Genomic DNA, 24,223 nt, shown 5'->3' on the forward strand with positions numbered 1-24,223 from the left:
GTCTCAGTCTGGCCTTTGAGGCTGCTAAGCCCTTCGGTGCGGATGCAGGTTTCGCCCCCGCCCCCGCCTGAGTGCTAAGCGCGGAGGATATGGCGGCTGTGCCTGAGTCCCGCCTCTCTTCCCCCGAAAACTTTCCGCGGGTTTTCAGAGATGGGGGTGTGCACCCTTCCCCCGAGAGCACATCAACCGTTGCTGTTTTATGGAGGGCCCAGGTTGTTCTGCCTTGTGCACCCACAGCCACGGCGCGCAGCCCCTTGCATTCCCCCGGGGCTGCCGCCGTGCAGCCACTTCCGCCTTCCGCCCGGCTTGTGCAGCCTGGCCCTGCCCGCCGCTGCCGGCCCGTGTCTCAGGCTGGGTGTCGGGGGGACGCTCTGTGCCCGTTTAAACTGAGTTCTGTTAGTCAAGGGCTGTTCTGTACAGATCCGAGCCTCGGAGGCTCCCCCTCCATCCGCTGGCCTCTCAGTTGGAGAGGGGAGACCCAGCGAGCGAGCGCCAGTCCTCCTTTGCCGCTCCCTCCCCGCGGGACCCGTCCCACGCTGCTTTGCCTTTTGTTCTTTCTTTTTTCCTTTTCTCCTACCCGATTTTTGGCGTCTTTATCTTTTGAAGAGGGCGATGTTCTGTCGGAGTTCCACAGGTGCTCTGGTTGGCTGAGTGGGTCTGTAGATGTGGGTCTTGGTGTATTTGTGGGTGAGGGTGACCTGCGAGCGTCCTTCTACTCCGCCATCTTCTCCGTCTTCTCCTGGCATTGTTGTATTATTTGGACTACCTATATTGGTATCTCCCAGAGGCCAATCCTGGTAGGGGGTGATCCATGGCTAAACCTACAACAGCATGTACACTGTTGAGAAATAATTGTAACTCTTCTAGCCATCTTATACTATCTTTTTGAGGATATTTTTATAGCCAATGGCCTGGAAAGATAGAGCTTCTCACTTTGGGTCAGAGATCAGATTTATTTCCTGACCAGAACAATAAAATAGTATCTTCTTCAAGGACAAATATTAGGCAGCTTTGAGGGCAACTCATAAGACTGGTGATCTCCTATGCTTAGTGTTCCTCAGCTCAGACACAAATCCACTGTGTGCTCAGCATTCACCTGCCTCCGTATCAACTCCACAGGACTTGGGGAGCATGGAGAACCAGTGCGAAGTTCAGGATGCCTGCTGTGTTGGTGAGTAATAAATTATCTAAAAGTGCATTGTTTCCTTCTCACTTCAATTCACAAAAGTGTGATAAGTAAACCTAGCAGTTACGTTGTTGCTTAGAGATTGCTGGAGCACTTGACACACTAGATAGACTTTCAGGGAATACGTTGTCAAGAAGTAATGTATAAACAAACTTTCTGGTTTTATCTGTAGGCTAGAGAAAGTGGTTTCCTCCTCCAGCGAGAGAAGAGGGCAGCAAACAAATGGAGTTTACTTTACTTAAGTTATAAATTGCCTGAAATTAATTGCTGTACTTAACTGTTTATGGGCATATGATCATAATTTTGCAATTAAAAAAGCAGAATATTGATACTAATGACAAATAACATTTGTTACAATCTTTTCATTTTGGCATAGGAAAGAAAAATAACTAGACCAGGATAATTTAAAAGGCTATTTATAACAATAATATGGAGAATATTAAAATGTCCGGCAATGAAATGGTTACTTCCTTGTTTAACTTGGTGCTGATCACAAACAAGAATTCAAGCCTCATACAGATAAAAAAAAATGGATGATTAAAATATTTAACCAACTAAGCCATTTAGACGAGAAATAACGGCTTGTATTTTGAATTTCACAATAGTTTCAACATTTTGTTTCAATGCTTTTGTAGAATAAAACATTTATGTGCTGTTATGGGCTTTGTGATAAGATTCTTTATGGGACTGTGTTACAGTAAGTGTTTGCTTTAATAATAACAGCACATATCAGTGAGGTAGCTCCAGAAGTCATTACTAATACTGTTTTTATCTAGGTTTTTACAAATTCTTATAAGATGCCATAAGCATGTCTGGACACTTCTGACCACAAAATTTACTAGTTTAGACAAATGGTAGTTGAAATTAAATGTACTTAAACTTAGTTTCTCCTGTGGTGTTTACAGAATCCCTGTCTATCTTTTCTTCATATAGATAGGTGTTGTTTTTTAATTATATCACAAATAAATTAATGTTTATGATAGACAATTTAGGAAATACTGTTACTGAAACAAAAACAAAAACAAACAACAACCAAAAGAACTAAATGGCGCTCATAATCTCAACACCAAAATCAATCAGTATTAACATTTGGGGCATATCTTTCCAGTTATTACATATATGATTTTTTTATAAAATAATAAATGGATTATTTTAAATTTCATAACCTTTTCTAAAATTAGCCATCTATTTCTATCATATTTCTAATTCATTAAATGTTTTTCAAAACTAATCTGTTATATAAGTATGATGTATTAAACAGTGAAATTATGTATATGTAGCATGATGATGAGTGGGTCAAAGGGGTATAATAATAATCCAGGTAAAGTGCATCCTGAATCTATTTGGTTATTTCTCTCCTTATTACTGAAAGAGCTAATATGTTTTCCCTTTCAATGGTAGAAATTTTTAGTCATCCTCCAAAATCTGTTCTCCTTTTTTTTCCTGAAGTCATAGCTGGGGAGCTCGACACAATAGAATTGTGCGTGGTAGGTAGCACATAGCTCTCCTTATTTGTTCCTTTTCTCCTCAGTCTGGAAAGCAGACATTGTAGCAACCCAGCATTGAGCATATGGATGAAACAAATTGCCCCAGGTAGGCCGATCTCTTATAAAGAATCCTAGTTTCCTGAATGACCCAGTTGAATAGAACTGCATCCATGGACATATACCATTCACTTCAGGATTGTTGTGGAAGATAGAAATACATGTTTTTGTTCTTTATGCTATACTTTATTGGATCCTTCAGTTACAGCAGCCTTTTCCTAACCAATACACTCCCTACGTATATAATTGTACATTTCTCAGGGCAATATTTTAAGTTTCTGCTTAGTTATCTGCCCTGTCAACCAAGATACTTTTTTTTTTCATAATCATGTAACTTTGGTGCACAAAAGAAACCAGGAAATTTACAAGAAAAATCTCTCTTTTTTTTTTTAATAAAAGCAAAACTTGTCCTGAGTTGTCACAAGATTTGTTCAGTACTGCACAGGATTAAGCTTAGCTACCATGAAACTTAGTAGAATAAACTCACCGCTGACCTAATATATGCAAGAGCACAAAAGAGGCAGAAATTCACTTCCAACTACTGTGACCTAGAATTCATAATGGTCTCTGAAATTGTATTCTTCCCCCATTGTAACTTCTTTTTAAGGACTATTTTACTAATTTCCAATTCAGAATTTTTTTAAAACTATGTTTGACAGTCCAGGTAGTCAATTGAATTCTGCAAGACTGATTTATAATCATTCATTTTTTTCCAATATTATTACATGGCTGCAGTAAAATAAGCACTGTGCTGTTTATGCAAGAGACATTGAAGAGAAAAGGCTGACCTTTGTTGACAGGCAATTATAATATGGTGTGATCAATATAATGTGTCATATGTAATAGAGTGAAAAACCAAGGCATTATGATTGTCATAGTGATAGACCCTCTCCAATCTTAAAAGTTTTAGGAAACTTCCTGGATGAAGTAATGTCAACACTGAGTCTTAAAAAATAAGGAAATATCCAGGTGAAGGAGGAAGGAGGATAGAAAAGGCTGTTAACAGCAATATACTGGAAATTTGGGAGAGTTCCTGGTGCGTTCACCTCTTTCAGGTGTATTATTTGTTTTACTGTCGCCTTATGTTCTTTCTCCTAATTCAATTATAAGCAGTAAAATGGTACTTACCAGAATAATGGAAAAGTAAAATTCTATTTCTTCTTACTGACTTCATTCAAAATAAGCTAGGAAAAAACCCTTCATTTTACAATCAATTTATATCTCTTTTGCCATAACATCACCATTGTCTACAAAAGTGAAGTATATGTTTAAATATATCGGCTTTTCATAGATGAAGGAGAATGGTTCTGAAAGTGCTTTTGATGGCTTCTTAAAGATGGATGGGATATTAAATCATTTGTCTAAATTTGTGTGTTTAAAGTCTCGAGAAAGTAAATGGGCCTTTAGTGTGGTCTCTAGGTCAGGTAATCACTATTTTTGCAGTCTCTGGATTTAAACAAGGATGGTTCCTGATTGACAGCACAGGAGCAAATTACCTCTAATACTGCTGGCCTTTTCCCAAAAATACTCTTAAAAATAGGTGTTCAGGTCTGTTGCATTTATCAAATGTTTAAACAATGATAAAAATGACTTTTGTTTTAGGTTTTGTGATGAAATAACACAGTTGCTTATTTCATATGCCTTGAAATAATACCATAAACCTTTAAAATCATTTTATAAAGAACCATTAAATAAAGTCTGTTTGAAAATGTATGCATGTATAAAATACATAAGGTGGTAATATACAACATATAAGGTGTGTCCTCTTTTCAAAGATCTATAAATATGATATTGAAAGGACACAAAAGACAAACTCTTTGGAATATTAGATTTTTAATATATTTTAATGTGACAGAAAAATGTAAATCAACAGTTATTAGGTATAAATTATGAAAAACCTCTGCATATTTTCTTCCTATTATTATATAAAATTGTAGTCATTATAAATGAAATCCAAAGGAAAAATACTCTGAAGAAAGAAGAAAATTGATTTTTATAAAAGAATTAGTATTGGGGAAAATTCCTATTTTGATTAATATATAAAAAGAGATAAGTGCAAGTGATTATATTTAGGTAATTTAATTTTAAAATTAATTTGCAAAATACAAATATTACATTTAAAATGGTTTATACTTTACAACATTATAGCTAATATAATGATATTAGAACAGTTCTCTGAGCAGAATATTTTGTTTTATGAGAAATCATGAGTTTAAAAATAAAAATGTTTTTTAAAATAAAAGTTTCTTTTTTACACACAAAAAAACAAGTAAAAAAAGATTGTGATGTTTCCACAGATATTAAAATGTTAAAGGATTCTGTCACTTGATATTTTCCACTGGATTGAGCTTTTCTCTGAGTACCACAATTTGATCAATGCACATTGTTATTAAGAAATTTAACAGATTCACTATTTGTTTAAAAATTACAAAACAAAAAACCACCTTATGTATGGTTTTTGTGTAGTGGCATATAAAAACAAACAAACAAACAAAAACTAAAGATAAAAAAAGTATACTATGTAGTATAATCTGTACTGTATAATAAGCACTTTGACCCAGTCTATCAAAGATTGCTCTCAATTATTTTAACTATCAAATTCAAATGTTGCAATTTAATATTAAAAAAAATTGCTTCTGTTAGATAAATTTACTTATTCCTCTCTAGCCTCACCAGACTCTTATTTTCACCTAGTGACTAAAGTCTAAATGAATACCATCCTTAATGATCAAGTTTGAAGAACTCTATTTATATTCAGACCCAAGAAAGTTTCCTAATTGTCTAAACTGTGAAAAGATTAGGACAAACATTCCAGAATTTAGGCACTCAATAAAAAAATTCTGAGCACCCATTTAAAAAAATTAATCCAATGAACATTAACTGCAGAACTTATCCTGCTATGAACTATATAGTTTTATTTTAACTTCATGTGTGATTAGAGTTGTCAGATTTAGCAAATAAAAATATTAAGATGCCCAATTAAATTTCAATTTTGTGTAACAAATTAATATGTTTTTAATATAAGTATGTCTCATGCAATTTTTGAGACATACGTATCATTTTAAAAATTATTCATTGTTCATTTAAAATTTAAATTTAACTGAGCATCCTGGATTTTATTTGGCAACCTTATGTAGGATGTTGTGCTTAACCAGGTAATTATGTAGTTCCAATATCTGTCCTTTCTATCAACTGTCTTTTTTTGGTCTATCCTGGTTAGAGTCCCTGCTTACATTCCTACTCTTAACAACTACATGGTGCCCCTGGCCAGTTTGTTTATTCTGCTTACCCAGTGTCAATTCTTTCTTTGCTAAACTTAATACTTTCCTAAGCCTAAGTGCCTGGCTCAAATTTGGTTGACTAGCCAATTCAGGCACCTCATCTGATTCATTCACTAATCTCAGAACTAGCTTATGTTCTGCTGAGTAATCTTTTCTGAAGCATATTTGTTACATATGGTCTTCCTGTGATCACCCTGCTCTCTTTCTAACTTTTAAGAAGGAGCTTGGTGATGTCACTGACTCAGAATGACATTTCTAATATGACAGCATCTCTGATTATTAAGGGACAATAATGAGTTGTTACAATGATGAGTCCCAACAAGACAAAGAAGACGTATTTTAAAATTAACTCAATTCCTAGAATAAAGCATAGTAGATAAGCTCCTGACATCAGTCTTGACAATGATTTATTGGATTTAACACCAAAAGCAAAGGCAACAAAAGCAGAAATAAATAAGTGGGAGTACATCAAACTAAAAAGCTTCTGTGTAGCAAAAGAAACCAACAGCAAAATGAAAAAGCAACCTACAGAATGGGAAAAATATTTGCAAATCATTTATATGATCAGCAGTTAATATACAGAATATATAAAGAACTCATACCAAAACAAAACAAAACAAAACAAAATAATTATATTTTTTAAATGGGCAGAGGATCTGAGTAGATATTTTTCCAAAGAAGACACACAAATGGCCACCAGGTACAACAGATACAGGAAAAGGTGCTCGACATCACTAATCATCAGAGAAATGCAAATCAAAATCACAATGAGATATATGACCTCATACCTGTTAGAATGGCTATCATGAAAAAGACAAGAATAGCAAGTGTTAGCGAGGATGTAGAGAAAAGAGAACCCTTGTTCACTGTTGGTGGGAATATAAATTGGTACAGCTACTATGAAAACAGTCTGGAGTTTCCTCAAAAAATTAAAACTAGAACTGCCATATGATTCAGCAATCCCATTCTGGGCATATATCCAAAGAAATGAAAACAAAATGTCAGAGATACCTGCACTCCCATGTTCATTGCAACATTACTCATAGTAGTCAAAATATGGAAACAGCTTAAATATCAGTTAACAGATGAGTGGATAAAGAAGATGTGAGATATATATATATGTATATATTTTATATATATATTTTATATATATATATATATTTATATATATATATGAAAGAAGGAAATTCTGCCCTTTGCAACAAAATGAATGGACCTTGAGGGCATTATAAGTGAAATAAGTCAGAGGGAGAAAGACAAATACTGCATGGTATCACTTATGTGGACTCTAAAAAAGCAGAACTCATAAAAACAGAGCCTAGAATGGTGGTTACCAGGGAATGGAGAGCCGAGAAAAGGAGAGATGTTGGCCAAGAGTACAGACTTCCAGTTATAAGATAAATAAGTTCTGGGGATCTAATGTACAGCGTGGTGATTATAGTTAATAATACTATATTATGTACTTGAAAGTTGCTAAGAGGGTAGATCTTCAAAGTTCTCACCATGGAAAAGAAATGGTAATTATGTGATGTGATGTGATATAGGTGTTAGCTAACATATGGTGATAATTTTGCAATGAATATGTATCAACACATTGAACACTTAAAGTTATACAATATTATATTTCAACTATATCTCACTAATGCTGAAAAAAAAAAAAACCTCATAAATATATTTTAGTATTTGGTAGATTTGTTCTTCCCTGACCTCTTTGAAGTTAAATATAGTCATGTGACTTTTTCCCCCAAGTTAGAGACTGTCATTTGTGGACAGTAGCTTTGAGAGACAGAACAAGACTTACCCTGTTTCTTCCTATTGCTGAGGTGATTTTGGAAGCATGTTATTAAATGAAGTGTCTGAGTGACAGTTTGGCAGAACCTTGTTGGTGACCTGTTTTGGGTTTACATAGCCCTAGTAAGCCCTTTTAAGAGTTTAGAGTCATTAATACATGGAATAAGGCTACCTCATGCTGATGTGTATAGCCACTACAGATAATCTAAATCATAAAATTAGACAGGCTTATCTGTCCGAGAGGAACTATAACTAGTCAATCGTTGTGAATTCTATATTATGAAGCAGTGAACCAGAACTTAAAGTCGTTCATTTAATTTTAAACAGAAATTAAAGGACAATTTTTACTCATTTTAGTGAAAAAAAAAGATATACTCCAAATTTCCATCTTCTCTAAAATAATGGCACATAAATCAAGACCAGTTCTTTTTTCATTCCATGCAGCTCTAAAAGGACATAACTAATTTTAGAAACATCACTCAATTTACTATCATGATTTTATCAGGTGAATTTTCTATATATTAATTTAAAATCAATAATCTGCATCATTAATTAATTATAAGTATATTTTATTGGATTAAAAACTCTATTTTTATTTATGCTATGAGTAATATGGTGTTCTAAATTACCCTGATTGTTATTAATGAATTGTTAATGATTTATTTATTTAAAAAATATTAATAGCACTGTGATCTAATATCTAATATACAAACTCTTCATTGCAATCTACATTACATCTGACCAACATGACACCTTTGAAACAGACAATCAATTCGTTTGACTTATTAATGATTAATGAAAAAACTGATTGTAGGAAAAAACAACATCTGTTACATATAAAGAATATATTTGACCAGATGAAATGAGAGGTACTCACAGTGTGAGAAACACATTCAAATCCTTTGCTGCACTTATAGCTGTAACTCACTTTTCCTATATTGGGTTCTTGCACTTTCATTGACATTTTTGATGAATGTGTATCTACAAAGTTTTACTCTTCTACTTTGTTTTCTACTTCATTTTTCTTTGCCATAGTTTTCAGAGAATTTTTCTTGGTTTCATAGTCTAATATATTCTCTAATATCTTATTAGTATTTCTTATAGTTTCTCTGGGTCCTTACTCAGTCATTTTTCTTAAAATTTTACTATTTGAATTAAGGAAGTGAATAGTCAGAAGTGCATAATATCCTTATTTACCTATTTATGATTTATACAAGTTTTTAAAAGTGACACATGTCTAACTTTACATATGGTAATCTATATTTCATCCAAAATGAGCAATCACTAAGAAATCAGGTAGTTTTTATATTGTCACTGTTTGTCATCTCTCAAGATTAACTACGGTGGTTTTCTTGTGTCCCCTGGATGTATACACATATTGTTTAATGTATCAAGTTTTCACACTTGAATTTACCTGGTTTTACATGTGTTATCCCAAATAGTCTGTGAGATTTTCAAAGAAAAGAATCCCATATTCATTCCTGCATCCCTTGTACCAGGAACAAGTTGGAAAAATATAGAGGATTCTTAAATGTCTTTTGAATAAATGTTTGCTTCAATATCTTTCATTGTACTTCAGTATAATCAAGCACAACATTTGAATTTAATGGAACTGTATTTTGACTCTTCATTTCCTGATTATTGATGAGATGTTTCATTTTATTAAGAAATCTCTGTGTTTTCATACTAGTTCTCGCATATTGCACAAACTCATCAATCTAGCCCCTTCTCTCCTGCTTATGTATCAGGCTGCAGTATATCTTTCAGGCTGACTTGGCTCTGCCCACTCAAGAAGAAAGTGTAAATCACCTTATATCTGAAAATAATATGTCAAAAGGATGCAGAACATTAGCTCATGTGGCTGGATATCAATTTCTCTTCTTATGAGAACTTTCTAGTTACTTTGCAATTCTAAAAGCAGGTCATGAACTATTCCTCAAGATTTTTAAATATCTAGAATGTACAGATGGGTGAAAGTCACATATTCATTTATTTAATCAGTTAGTAGTCAAATATGTATTGAGCATTTACAATAAATAATTCAATATGTTCCTTAGAATGATTAAGATATGAATCTTGTCAGGGTTAATTATGTTAGCTTATAATTTAGGAGGGAAAATAAGACAAGTGAATATATAAAGTGAAATTAAATGCTATTAAAAATTCACCAGTAAGTCTAAGACAGAACAAAGGAGGGAAACATAGAATCCAACTGAGGAAGAGATATGAGAAAATAAAAGATGTGACATTTCAAATAGGCCATGAAGTTGGATATAACATTCACAGAAACAAATGAAGGGAGAAAAGAAGTACATTCCGGGAAGATAATAATAAATAATGTCAAAGGGGCAGAAAATTTTGGAGCGATACTCTAGAGTGTGAATGAAAACATGGATGTAGATATTGAGCCCAGAAAAGATTGAATATCAATTACAATTTTCTGAAATTTATTTAGAAGGAATTGAGAAGTCACTGAAAGTGATTCGACTGCAAGTGACATAATCAAAGAAGTGTTTTTGTTGTTGTTTTTAATAAATCTATCTGACAGCTGTAAGGGTTAGTGGGGAGAGATTGAAAAGAGATTGTTGGAGAGAATGAGCATTTATAATCTTCTAGGTGATGATAAATTACCTAGATAAATAAACAATGAAGACTTGACATAAGGTCATGGTACTTTTATTATAAAAATTTCAACAGATTTTGTTTTAGTAGGGTTTGTCTATATGTTGTTTTATGGCCAAACTCACCTGCCCTGACAAAAACAATTCCTGAGTTGCTCGTGTAAAGGATCGATTAGGTAATTTTAAGCAATAATCTTGACGCAGGCCACTTTTTAGACTTCATATTCCAGCATTCCATCCCCCCTCAGCTCTTCTCCTGTGGGCTCAGTACTTATCACCATTCCCAAGACAGTCCAGCCCCTCTTAGAATTCCTTTTCTCAATGCATACTATTCTCTCTTCTCCACCTGACAAGCTCCTACTTCAGAGCGTCAGTTTTTATGTTTTTAAATAGTAAAAAACCAGAAAATAATTTCAAAATAGCTTAAATACTATTGAGAATTTATTGATTCATAGTGATAGGTAGGTTTCATGGCTGAGTTAATCTACTAGCTCTACGTTGATGTTAAAGATTGAGTGTTAACTTTTTTTGCCCACTTGAGCAGGAGATGTAGGTATCAACATCATTCCAAATTCATCTGGAAATCAACCCTGCCTTCTAAAATGTCTCTTTTTGTTATCTATCCAGTGTCTCCATTGTTTCAAAACTTACGCCATTTTCAACATGTCACCACTTCACATAATAATTTTAATAATAGATACTATAGAATAACATTAACAGTAATGAAAAAACTTATTAATTAGAAGGAGATCTAATAACTTAGAAAACTTTCAAATCTTCCAATGTCCCCTTTTATTCTAAGCCCTCTAAGAATAAAAGCTGTGAATGAATAAAACAGTTGAATAACATTTCTTCTTTTGTTCTTTTTATGCCCTGAAAAATTGTTTTAGATTGTCCTGATAAATTCTCATATTTCAAGCAGTCCCAGTGATAGCTGTTGTTTGCAAAATGCTTTGGTATAAATAGGAGTCTTCGAATATCTCAGGATGAGGCAGGGCCTCTGGATAATTTAGGATCAAAAAGTCCTTCTCCCCATATTGTTTATTTGCAAAGCCAAAATGACAGAACAGACTGGAAGAATTCTAAGCAAAATGTTTTAATATTTTAACTTTATAAAATATCTCTCTGAATCCGATTTGAAGTAGGATGCTGCCCACATCCCATGATATGAGTAACGGCATCTCCTAATGTAATCCTAAAGTTCAACTCGCCAGCAGTTCCTTTCATGTGTGAAGCTAGCTTGGAAACTCTAAAAAAAAAGGAGCTATCTAGGATGTGGGTACTAGTAATTAAATGACTGCTACGATTTGTTGAGAAATTTTTCTTTTTGAAGCAGCGGGTTCAGCAGTTTGCATTTACTGTATTTTTTTCATACACATCTATAAGGTAGGAATTGTTGTTCTCTCTACTCTTCTAGTGACAAAACAACGGTTTAGTGAGGTTGAGCAACTAGCCCAATGTCACGTAGCTTGTAAAACGGAGAGCTGGGGATTTGATTCTGGTTTCCCTGATACCAGAGCTAATACCCATAGGTATTTACCTTTTTACTCATTTGTTCAATATTATGAAGCATTTACTATGTGACTGACCCTTTTCTAGCAGCTGTGAAATAAGTGATGAACAAGAGAAACTAGAATCGGATTCCTGGGATCATACTTGAGAAGTGGACTATAAATTAATAAATATATACATACTTGGAAATAAGGGAAATACAATAAAACAATCAATTTTGTGTGGAGAAAAAGGTAGGGAAATGTAATAAGAAGGTTGTAATAAGTAAGTCAGGGAAGTCCTCTCTATGAAATGGGCACTGTAAGCAGAGCTGGGACAGATGAGGAGCCGATCATCTGAAAACCAGGAGTAAAGAATTCCAGTGTGAAGTATGACTTTGGTCTGAACAAGAGACCAGAAGTAGGACAGTGTGGCTGGAGCATAGTAGGGTAAGGAGGGAGAAGACAGAGGCCGGAGCAAGAAGTTTGGATTTAATTCTAAGTTCAGTAGGAAATCCTTGGTGCTTTTAATAAGGAAAATGAAACTCTGGCTACTGTGTAGAGAATACCTTGCAGGGAGACTGAGGATGAAGGTAGAACACACACAGGAAGCAATTAAAATAGTCCAGGGGAGAGAAAATAGGAGCTGGGTGAAGATGTTAAGAGAAGAGATGGAATGCATTGGTAGTATCAAAGGGGGTTGTTTTCCTGGTTCCCTGTTAAATGAATATCCTACAAATCATAGGATACCAATAAAACACTTGTCACCTATGGAACACTCATATTTCAGTGACTTTGGAAGTAGATGTAGTCCTATTGCGCTTATGTTCAAAATTAGTATAAATTCCTCCTGTATGTGTCATCATTATTACACCATTTACTGAGACAATGCCAAGTCATTATGGCATAAATAAAAATTTTTAAAAACATGTAAAATCCTTATTATGGCTAGAGAAAACAGAATTTTAAGCATTTCTAAGACAGCCATCTTATTAAATATACATCATAAAGCCTTACTGACATTTTGTCATGTTATTTTAATTTTAAGCATAGGATTTAAAAAATCAAATGGTTCTTTTTTAAAGTTGAATGGAGAAGTGTATTTTGTAACATATGAATGCTCTGTAAATTCCATTAAATGAGTCAAGGGGAGGACTATTACAGAATACTTGCTCCTTATTCCTAAACATTTAAAAATCTCAGGGGAGTGTATAGCTTAGCAGTAGAGTGAATGCTTATCATGCACAAGGTCCTGGGTTCAATCCCCAGTACCTCCACTTAAAAAAATTAAATAAATAAGTAAATAAATAAACCTAATTACCCCCCCAAAAAAACACAAAAAACAAATAAAAATGTTGTTTTCCTTTATAGCCTTTTAATGAAATATAAATAAATTGAGTCCTAAACAAAGGGATACATTTTCAGTACTATGTATCATTTAAATTAGGGAATCAGATAGTTTCATAACTCTCAGAAAAAAATACATCTCACAGTCTGAGATTCTATTTTACCTTACTTACAAGGTAACAAACTAGCTTAAACAGGTTTACAGGTGCTGGTAGAAGACATGAGATCCCTGGGTTAGAGACCAAGGCAACCATAGCAACAGGCACAAGCATAAAATTTGCATTGATTCCCATTGATCCTTAAGTCCTGCAGGAGTGATGCAAAGCAGATAGTGCACATGCAATGGGTTGCATGTATCATAGTTCATTCCCTTTTATTGCCAAGTACTATTCATGGTATGGATGTACCATATCTGGGAAACACAGATTGAAAGACTCCTTTATAGGAAGTGTAAAAAAGGCTGCTCTTTGTGTGGAGGAAGGCGTTATCACATTCCTTAAGGTTGTTTGCTGCAAGTACAATTCTGAGAAATGTCTTGGCTAAAAAGTGGTCTGGGTCCTGCATTCTCGTATAGTCAGCAGGAACATGTCTCAGGGCCTGTAGTGGAGTGCTTCTACCAACAGTGTATCCATAAAGTTGCTAGGATTCAATCCAACAGGAATGTAAGTAAACCATTTTTAAATGAATATAATTTGGGAGTTCGAGATTTGCAGATACTACTATATATAAAATAGATAAACAACAAGTTTTTACTGTATAGCACAGGGAACTATATTCAATATCTTGTAGTAACTTATGGTTAAAAAGAATATGAAAATGAATATATGTATGTTCCTATATGACTGAAGTATTGTGCTGTACACCAGAAACTGACACAACATTGTAAACTGACTGTACTTCAATAAAAATTTATTTTAAAAATGAATATAATTAGAGGTCCAATGAAATCACAATTTAAGTTGTAAGATTCCTACAGTATTTTTGTCACCACCAAGATGTATGAAATAGTGACAATGATTTTTCTCACCACAGCCCTAGTTCTCCTTGAAGTTTCTATCTTCTTGTTCTTAAGTTTACTTTCACTATGTCCTTCACACTTGCCCCATTTATTTGCAGATCCTCTGAGGTCTATGGTAATTAATCTTAGAGAATATCTGTGTTACAGTATCCCCACTTGCATCCCTGGATTACAAAGGCATGAAAGTATCCTTGACCTTATTATCCAGGTGTTTAGTTTATAAAGACACATCCAGTAGAGTTTTTATGTTTATTGATGTTTCTACTCTTCTCTTTGCTTCTGAAAATTCATGCACTTTTGGAATATAGCCATAGAATTTAAGAAACTTGAACTATAAAATATTTAATGTTGTTTTGATGTGGTTTTGGTGTCAATTATTTCATATGCCTGTGGGAAATTGTAAAATGATCCAAATGGCTTAAAAGAAATGAAACTCTACTGCTGGGATTTGGCACTAACCAATAGGGACACTGTGCCGTCGTAAGGCCTCAGTTATTGTAAAAGCCAAAATTTCCGTTGTGTAACATTTTACTCATCTCACAGTTCCCCTCCATCCTACCATTGAGTTGATCACTCAGCACCTCCAATAAGAGATCACAATTATAGATTAGGCTGTCATTTATCTTTTACATAAATTTTTTTTAAAATTGAGATGAATCTGCCTCTCCAAAATTTCATTTTTAATAAATTAATTTTTTTAATTTTGAAATAATTCTGTATATGCATGTAGTTGTAAGAAATAATACAGTACAACCTATGTATCCTTTACCCAGGTTCCCCCTATGCTAACTTTTGCAAAACTCTCTCGCAATATGATAAACAGGATATTAACATTGGTACAGAAAATATACTGGACATACTCACTGCAGCAGGCATTCTCAGATTATTTTTTTGTAACACACCCACTTCCCTCCCACACCCAATCCCTTCTTACCTTTGGCAAGCAATAATACTTTTTCCATTTCCATAATTTTGTCATTTCAGGAATGTTATATAAATGGAATCATACAATATGTAACCTTTGGGGACTGACTATTCACTCAGCATAAATCTCTAGAGATTCATCCAGATAATTGTATGTATCACAGTTTGTTCCTATTTATTACTGAATACTTTTCCCTGGTATGGGTATGCCAGGTTTGTTTAACCACTCACCCATTGAAAGATTTCTGGGTTGTTCCCATGTTGGATATTATGACAAATAAAGCTGCTGTGAATATCCCTGTATGGGACTTGGGGTGAATGTAAGTTTTCATTTCTCAGGGTTAAATGCCCACGAGTATAATTGCTGTGTCATATGGTAGTTACATGTTTAAATAGTTAGGACACAAGCAAGCTGTTTTCCAGAATGGCTGTACCAGTTTACATTTCTACCAGGAAAACATAAGTGATCCAGTTTTACTCATCCATATCAGCATTTGGTATTGTCACTAGATTTTACTTTAGTCATTATAATAGGTGTGTTGTGATAGCTAATTTTGGTTTAAATTTGCATTCCCTACTGGCTAATGATGCTTGATATGTTTTCAGGTGTTTATTTTCCAACTATATGTCCTTTTGGATAAAATGTCTATTCATGTATTTTACCCATTTTCTAATTGAATTTTAAAATTTTTTACTGTTGAGTTTTTAGAGTTCTTTACGTAGTCTAGATATGAGTTTTTTAGTTGAATATATGATTTGCATATATTCAAATATATGATTCACCCAGTCTTTAGCTAATCTTTTTTAGTTCTTAACAGTGTTCTTCAGAGTAAAAGTTTTAAATTTTGTTAGATTCCAATTTATGAATATTTCCTTAATGGATCAGGTATTGGCTAAAAAGTCTTTACTTGGCCCTGGAAACTAAAGTTTTATTTATTTTTCTAATTTTTAGTTTCATGATTTTGTGTTTTAAGTCAATATTTCATTTTGAATTAACTTTTGTATGAGATTTGAAACTTAATTTGAGGTTTAATTTTCCACCTATGGATGTCCAATTTTTCCAGCACTTTTTGTTGAAAAGATTACAGTTCCTCCCTTACCATTATCAAAAATGAGTTGAGCATATTTTTGAGGGTTTATTTCTGGGCTCTATGTTCTGTTCTATTGATGAATTTTTTTTTTCCTCTGTCAATATCACAGTCTTGATCACTGTAGTTATAAAATATAAGTCCTGAAATCAGGCAGACTTATTCCTTCCACCTTATTCTTCTTTCAAAAAATTGTTTAGGTATTCTATATCATTGTCTTTTTCATATTAATTTTGGAATAATCTTGTGTATATCTAAAAAAAAAGTCTTGCTGGGATTTTGATAAGAATAGCATTAAACCTGTACACCCAACATTATATTGAATCACTTTGATTCTGATGGCTGGCAGATTGGTTTTAGCTTGAATAGTCAAAACACACACACACACACATGCACACAAACTGAAGAATAATAGTCATCATACCTATAGATGTTAGCACAGTCCCTCAGCACAAGACACTTAGATCATTAATTTCTATTAACATTGACATGAAAGAACGGAGGAAATACTTATACTCAGGAACTCATAGCTGGCAGCTGATATCAACAATTGTTACTCATTTGCTCAGTGAAATAAAAACATACCCACTTGTACCCACTTATTCTCTGATTGACAGGTATGTTGAGATAATTTAAAGGTGCATTTTTTCTGGAAAATTCATTTGTGGTTAAATTCATATATCTGGGGAAGTCCAAGGCCAAAGCCAGAGACACAGTCAAGACACAGTGCTAAAGGGGGAACTTTTTAGTTTGTGGTCAAATGGTCTAAAATCCTGAGAATGCCATGATTTCTTCATAATCCATTTTTTGTGTATCTTCCTTCTCTTTGGAGCCTTCTTTGATCTGTTTTTTGACCTCACTTTTTAGTTTCTACTTTCAAGATCTTTGTCATATCTCTTTATTAGCTATGTTAGCCTTGAGGAGACAACTAGAAACCCCTCAGAGGACTAGGCCTAAAAAGTGACCAGGAAATATTTTTTCCTTAAGGACAAGGCCATAACATATCCTTCACTTGTCATGGGAACTCTCACCCTTTCCTGTTTTCTTTCTGTCTGGCCTCCCCAGCCCTTTTTAATGACCTTTAGTGGTGACTTACTGTGAGCATATTAAGAGAAATCTGAGGACAAAGTGGGCCATAATTGAGGCTTTGTGACTTTTAGAAGACTTTCTTCATGGTCTTGACCTACATGGGAATAAACTTCCTATTGAAAAACTTTATTTATTAGTCAGTTAAAGCTACTATTGTTACATTTCAGAAATACAAGTAGTTCTCAAACCCAAGGCTCTTTTAAGAGGTAATAATACCCTGTTTTCTTTCTTTTATTCAATCAAAATTTATTAGATGCTTGCCCTGTGTAAGAAACACAGTTGTAAAACACTAAACATAATGCATATATTATGTCTAATGATCACAACAACACTACAAAACAGTTTATCCTCCTTTTGAATTTTTTATTTAAATTGAGGATCAGCAGTTTAAGCAGTCTGTCCACCAACACACAACATAGAAGGCTAAACTGAGATTTGGAATCTCTACTTGTCTAGCAAACATTCAGTCCCAAATTGTATATTACGAGTCCAATTTGTGTCAGAAATTGTGGGAGGGTGGGAGAAGATGCGGTCTCTGCTAACAAAGAATACCTTTTCCAGTCGAGCAGATAAAATACAAGTGTTCTAAATATGTAAGTGTCATGCTAAAGGCATAAAGGCAGTGCTGTGGAGCTTACAGAAACAACGACTGAATGAAGACTGAAATTCAGATAAGGTCTAAGTTTCAGCGTGTTCGGCTTTCCCAGTACAAGCTCACACCAAGACTGAATGATGAGGAGAAACATATCTGCCATTTCTCACACCTCTGGCTTCACTTCTCCCCTCTTTCTCCTCCTAAAGAGAAGTAGAGAGATCGCAGGTGATTGCATCAACTGTCAGTGCCCTTGCAGCAAGTATGCATCTGCATCCCTCCCTTTGCTAGTGTTTCAGAGAGAAAAACATTTATTCAGGATTTTAGAAAGTATTTTCAAATGAAATGATGAAGTTCTATATGTCAAAAAAGGTTCCTTATAAAAGCCAAAGTATAATAAAATAATAAAGCAGATAATCACTGATGTCCTGTCCCAGTAACTCAAATGTGCAGGTGTGTGAAGAAAATGGAAGATAACTCTTCAGGAATAGTTTGGCATGAATGAAAATCAGCACACACTGCACATAATGTTTACCTTGGGGATCCTGCCAAAGGATCAATGTATTCTGGATGAAAATAGCTTTGATTTTTTGAAAACCGAATTTTTGAAAACCTTAGTTACCAAGTTACTGTGTTCCTGTACTAATCTAAGATGTTACAAAAATGCCTAGAGGCATGAAATCAATCTCTTGCCACTTATATTCAAGATGTATTTTTTTTAAAAAGCACTATTTCTTTTTGGCTGCCACCAAATGGATAAACTGTTCACTGGTCATGTAAAGGATAAGTGCACACCTGTATGAGTGAGATCTTAGTGCACTGCAGCCATGTTGCCTGGGACTTGGTCTAATGGATGATGTATGGCATCACCAAGGGGAAGGGAGATAGTATTTGTCCTGTTTAGTTTTACAGTAGAAGAAGGACTATGAATAAGGAATATCTTAGTATGTGTGTTCATAGTTCATTGTACAATGACTCACTATGTTTTTGTGCCTATAACATAGCTTCCAAAATAAGGGTGAAAATGGGCTGCAAAGGCCTTATGACCATCCAGTCATAAGATGGTGGACTTTGGCACCTCCTGACTATGACAAGATGACAGATTTGTTTGTTAGTTTTTGTTGTTGGCCTTATCTACACAATTCCTGCTACCTGGAAGGTCCTTTTTACCATGGAATTTTCCTTTACACACACTCTAACCCTTTTCACTTAGTTGACCCTCTCATCTTTCGTTTTCAGTTTAGATGCTACCACTGCAATAAAGTTTTCCCTGATTTGCCCAACATGGACCCTGTATCCTCCTATGTCTTCCCTTAGCACCCAAAGCATTCTCTATCAACACATGTAACTGGTTATCCAGCTGTCGGTCTCCCCACCTGGAAGTGTGCTCCATAAGGGCGTGGAAAGCATTTCCTTCCCGTTTGCTCACTACTGTGTATCTCATAGTCTTGCATAACACCTGACATTTGGTAGGTTCTTCGTTAAACATTTGTTGCATGAAAATGTAATGCCTTCCACCTAGAAGGAATTTATATTCAATTATAAGATCTCATCCTCACCCAACTATCAGTTCCAGTATTTTGAACAAATTTTTGTATTAGGCTAATAACCACATATTTATTTTCTTTTATTTGGTTTCCAGGGTGCTTAGTTTATCCCATTTACCTATGGTACAAAGCATAGGACCAGTTATAAATGAGGGCTTAGTCCATATGTCTCTTAGGTTAATCTGATTTTTATATCTCTCTCTAATATACCCTATCTTATAAGAAGAATAACTTTTATAGTCTAAATATTCTATTTTAGTTTATTTTTGTTTATGCAAATTTCTATAATTGCCAAAGTGATTGATAGTGTCATAAATTATTTTTTGAAAGTTTTTCCCTATTTTGTTATCATGGCTTGTTACTAAGATTATTAAATCATTTTAATAAATTCATTAAATCTGCATTTGAAAAGACAAATTATCTCAAAGAGATTATGAAAATTAGGATAATCTCTTCTCTGTTTTATAAGTTCCAGCATCAGAATCTCTACAAATTAGAAACATCACCATTCTTTTAGATAAACAATAACATAAGGAAAAAATGTGTAGGATATTGGGGAAGAATAGGTAGATATCTGGGTTAAAATTCCAGCTGTCACTTAGAATCTATGCATCTTGGGACAAGTTGCTTAAACATAGTTATCTATACAGGAGAAATAATAATAGTTACTTTGGAAGGTTTGGCATGGATTACAAATGTCATCTACCAGTCACCTAGAACAACGTTTGAGATTTTGTTAAGAACTCAGTACAAGATAAAATATATGATTGATGCAAATTTTGAGTTACATTTCACATTGTATTAATATGTGCCTGAAAATATTTACTAATAACAATATTCTTTATTTTAAAATCATTTACTAATACTGGCCATTATTATACTTGGAAACTTTTATCTCTGGGAGAAAATGCCTTAGAAATTTTCAAAATGTGAAAACTTTTCAAAATCAAATATTTTAAGGAGAAAAAATATGACAGTTTTCAAATATAATAAAAATGTTCAAAGTCACAAATAATCAGTATAAAGAAGCTGATATTACTTTTATTCCTATCACAGTAGCTCTAGGGTACAAACTGGCACACTCACAATTTAGCTTTAAAGAATCCACTGAACTGAAATATCAACCATCCCATGACATGAATAGACTTTACGACGTGATTAAACAAAGATTTAAGTCAGAGCTATTTTCTGTATGGTGAATGCACTTTAAATGAAGCTATGATTAGCTAATTTGATTTTTTTTTAATTAATGATAATACTCACTAAGAAGGCTTTGCTGTACTTTCAAGGTCCTAGTTTATTCTTTTACATCATAGATTTTGTTAAGGTAATGTCAGTGGATCTTTCTAACTATAATATTCTGATTCTTTTATCTGATACCAAAGAGTATGACAGGGTTGATAATCATGAGATTAGCTACCACACCTTGCCACAGAGATAAATGTTTTATGCAAACTACAATAAAGCTCATATCCTAAATCAATTGTTCTTAGCTTTGGGAAACTCTAGAGCCATTTTTAAAGCTAATGAAGCTATGGGACCTTTCACCAAATCCATATAACATCTCAGGAGATCTATCCGTGAGCCCCAAAATAAGGACCTGTGCATTAGGAAGTTATACCTAGTAATGCTTCGTGATTCCCTGGTGCCTAACCATGTTTTCCTGAGATGAGACTCTGGAGGGTTTAGTCCCCTACCTCAAACAATTAGCCCTGGTAGCACACAAATCCAAATACTGCCACAAAGTTTTGAGATTTGCGTCAAGATATTAACTTTGTTTATTTTACTCAAAACTATTTGATATTTGTGTCTGTTCTCAGATTTTAAGTATTTCTTCTTAATTGAGGAGAAACAAGTCATAAGTCTAAAATCTATCAAAATGGTTACCTGTGAAGGAAACTTTTTGGAATTTTTTGAATCTCAGTTTCTCCCATCTGTAAATTAAGATGATAACACATGACATGTCTAATTATGGGTTGACTCTGAAAACAAATGTGATCATGAATATAATAGTAATAATAATACTAATTATTATAATTATTGTTATTGAAAGTTATTATTTTCCAATTCTTTATTATGTGCCAAACTCTTTGCTAAGGAGCATGTATGCATGAATTTATTTAATGCTTATACAAACCTAATGAAGTAGATACTGCTGTTATTCTCAGTACATATGGGCAAATGGAGGCACAGAGAGGTAAGCAACTTGTACAAGATCAAAGAGCTAGTGAGGCATACAGCCAGGACTCAAAGCAAGGCAGTCTGATGACAGAGTAAAGACTTAAGTGCTATAATAAATTCCCTGCTTTAGGAGCCATACTTGAAAGACCTTGTAAATAATACCTAAGGAGTTATTCCTATAACCTCTTACACACACATTCCTAAGATATCTGTCGTCCATATGGAAGGGTAAATATTGAGAAATTTTTAAAAATCTGTAAAAGACATATAAAAGACTAGCATTTATATGGTTATGATGTGATGAAAGGTAATGATAATGGCAAGTCCGTTTCACGTGATTCTTGCTTATCTCTGTAGCCATGATGACAACTCTCCGTCAGACTCTGAGAACTAAACTATTGGGATTTTTTCACAGTTGCAATGGTATTGATGCCATTCAATACACTTGAAGCAGTGGATAAAGATGAATTAAGCTGTCAACATGTTTAAAGTAAACCTAGAGATTCATGATGGGCACATAGTAACTGGTTTGGATTGCACCATGGCTGGTCAGGTGGTAAATATGTAACCAGCTCCCTTTAAGATAGTTAGATGCCAAGATTCAAACAGGACATTCTGGGCAATGACATCTCATATACATCCCTGCAGTTCATAGCTGTAAGAAAAATGTGTCTGTGTGATCCTATAGAGAAAGGTCAAGAAAGATTTTGTTCTACTTTTCTAGCCTTCACCTTTGTATTTCTTTTTTCCTGCTGTTGCTGGACTATAGCCATTACTATACTGAATCTTAGCCATAACTATAGCTTTATGTTGAGTTGTGTGAGTCCTTCCAATGAATGACCAAACTGATAGGCAGTTGTGAAACTGCTGATACTTGTGGTAACAAGGAAACACTATAAATGGTTTTAAACCTATTTACTCAATCTATTGCAGTTCTATAGCCATGGTGCCTATAACAATCAAGATTTGTTTGTTTTTGTTTGTTTTTTGTTGTTGTTGTTTGCTTTTTAACATCAAAACATTTTAAGCCTGACTGATCAGTGACAATTAGCTTCCATAAACAAAGCTTGACACTTTGAAGGTCAGTGGACAGGCTGTGGATTTCTTTCAGTGATCATTCTTCTAAAGCTGATGTCAACCCATCCCTTCTCTAAAATCAACACAAAACAGGTTTCAACAACTAATGTCTATGCCCTCTTGTCTCTGTAACCAACATAATTCCAAAATCAACTCTTCCCAAAAATCTTATACAATTTTAGCAACTCGCTTTGCTACACAAGACTATCCCAGTAGCATGTCTTCCTCACTTACATAAACAGTGACTTTAGCTTTGTGCTTTCATATATTGGGTGCTTACTTTGTCTTTCAATGAGGTCATATTCTCTCTCTATAGGGAACTATATGGTGATGTGGAAGTAATAAGAACAAGGAGACTTGGGTTTGTAGCCCAACTCTGCCACTTACCAGCTATGTCTTTGGTTCAGTTAACCTCCTTGACCCTGTTTTTCTTCAGTTAAAAATTATGAACAATAATATCTATTTCTAGGTGTCTAAGACTGAAAAAGTCCACATTAGTTGTCTGGAAATTAGCCTTTATGATCTTATCTGTTTTATACCAATAAAGCCAATGTTCTTTAAGCAATTATTACCTTTTTAGTTTTCCTGTTTATATAGGGTATGGAAACATGAACATATATAACATAGATAATATGTCAATGAAGAATTTGACATATGAACAAGATTTTATTTCTTTGAGAGATTATTTAATTTTCTTTCATATTCTTAAAGACAATCTAAATTACTTAGAAAATAAATATTTTTATTAACACAAATGCTAAACTCAAAACACCCTTTTCATCATTCAGTTAAAAGAGACCTTAGAAACTCTAGGATCATACATTTGTTATTTGGATGAGGAGCAGGAGTCTCAGACAGATTAAGTGACTTGTCCAAAGTCACAAGTACTGAATTCAGGGGAGAACAGGAGCTGACTGTTGGTTTAATGCCATTTCCCCCATACTATGCATACAATGTTTTCCCAAGATTATAGACTTACCATCTTCTGGAGTAATTATTTACCTTAGAAATAATAGTCCCTTCATGTTTTTATAGGTTTACCAAAAAAAAAGACAAAAACAAAACAAAACCCTGTCTGTGTAATTGGCTTCTTTTTTCAGCCTAAACTGCAATTTAAGCTATTTTTTTTCCCAAAATTGCTGAGCTTGTTTTACAAAAAAATAAATAAATAAATAAATCTTTCAATGCCTAACAACAAAAATCAAAGCCTGCAAATAATATGAATTTTCCAAGTTAAAACACACATTAAAATGTATATTTACTTAGCAAACCAAAATATATTAGTGCTTTACATGCAAGGAAAAGATGCACATGCTTTCCACTAAAATGTGTTTATTGAATATGGTTTAAACAAGAACATGTCTCTAATTACCCTCCAAAATGCTTTATAAGGTCAGCATTATTTACATATTTAACAGCATTAAGTAAAAGGGAAAACAATCTAATT

The 24,223-nt window shown here is 34.0% G+C and overlaps 1 protein-coding gene across 2 annotated transcripts in view; it reads left to right on the forward strand.

The window, feature by feature from the left end:
* Positions 1-1,124: 1,124 nt before the first annotated feature.
* The window catches only part of LOC116667152 (chromo domain-containing protein cec-1-like), a 270,808-nt gene continuing 247,709 nt past the window's right edge, over positions 1,125-24,223 (forward strand). For both annotated transcript variants that reach the window (XM_032491437.1, XM_032491436.1), the window contains exon 1: positions 1,125-1,171. In XM_032491437.1, coding sequence (XP_032347328.1) covers positions 1,157-1,171 — 15 coding nt within the window. In that variant the 5' untranslated portion in view covers positions 1,125-1,156. The remainder of the gene's footprint in view (positions 1,172-24,223) is intronic.

This window comes from Camelus ferus, chromosome 11, assembly GCF_009834535.1.
Source record: "Camelus ferus isolate YT-003-E chromosome 11, BCGSAC_Cfer_1.0, whole genome shotgun sequence".
Taxonomy (NCBI): Eukaryota; Metazoa; Chordata; class Mammalia; order Artiodactyla; family Camelidae; genus Camelus; species Camelus ferus.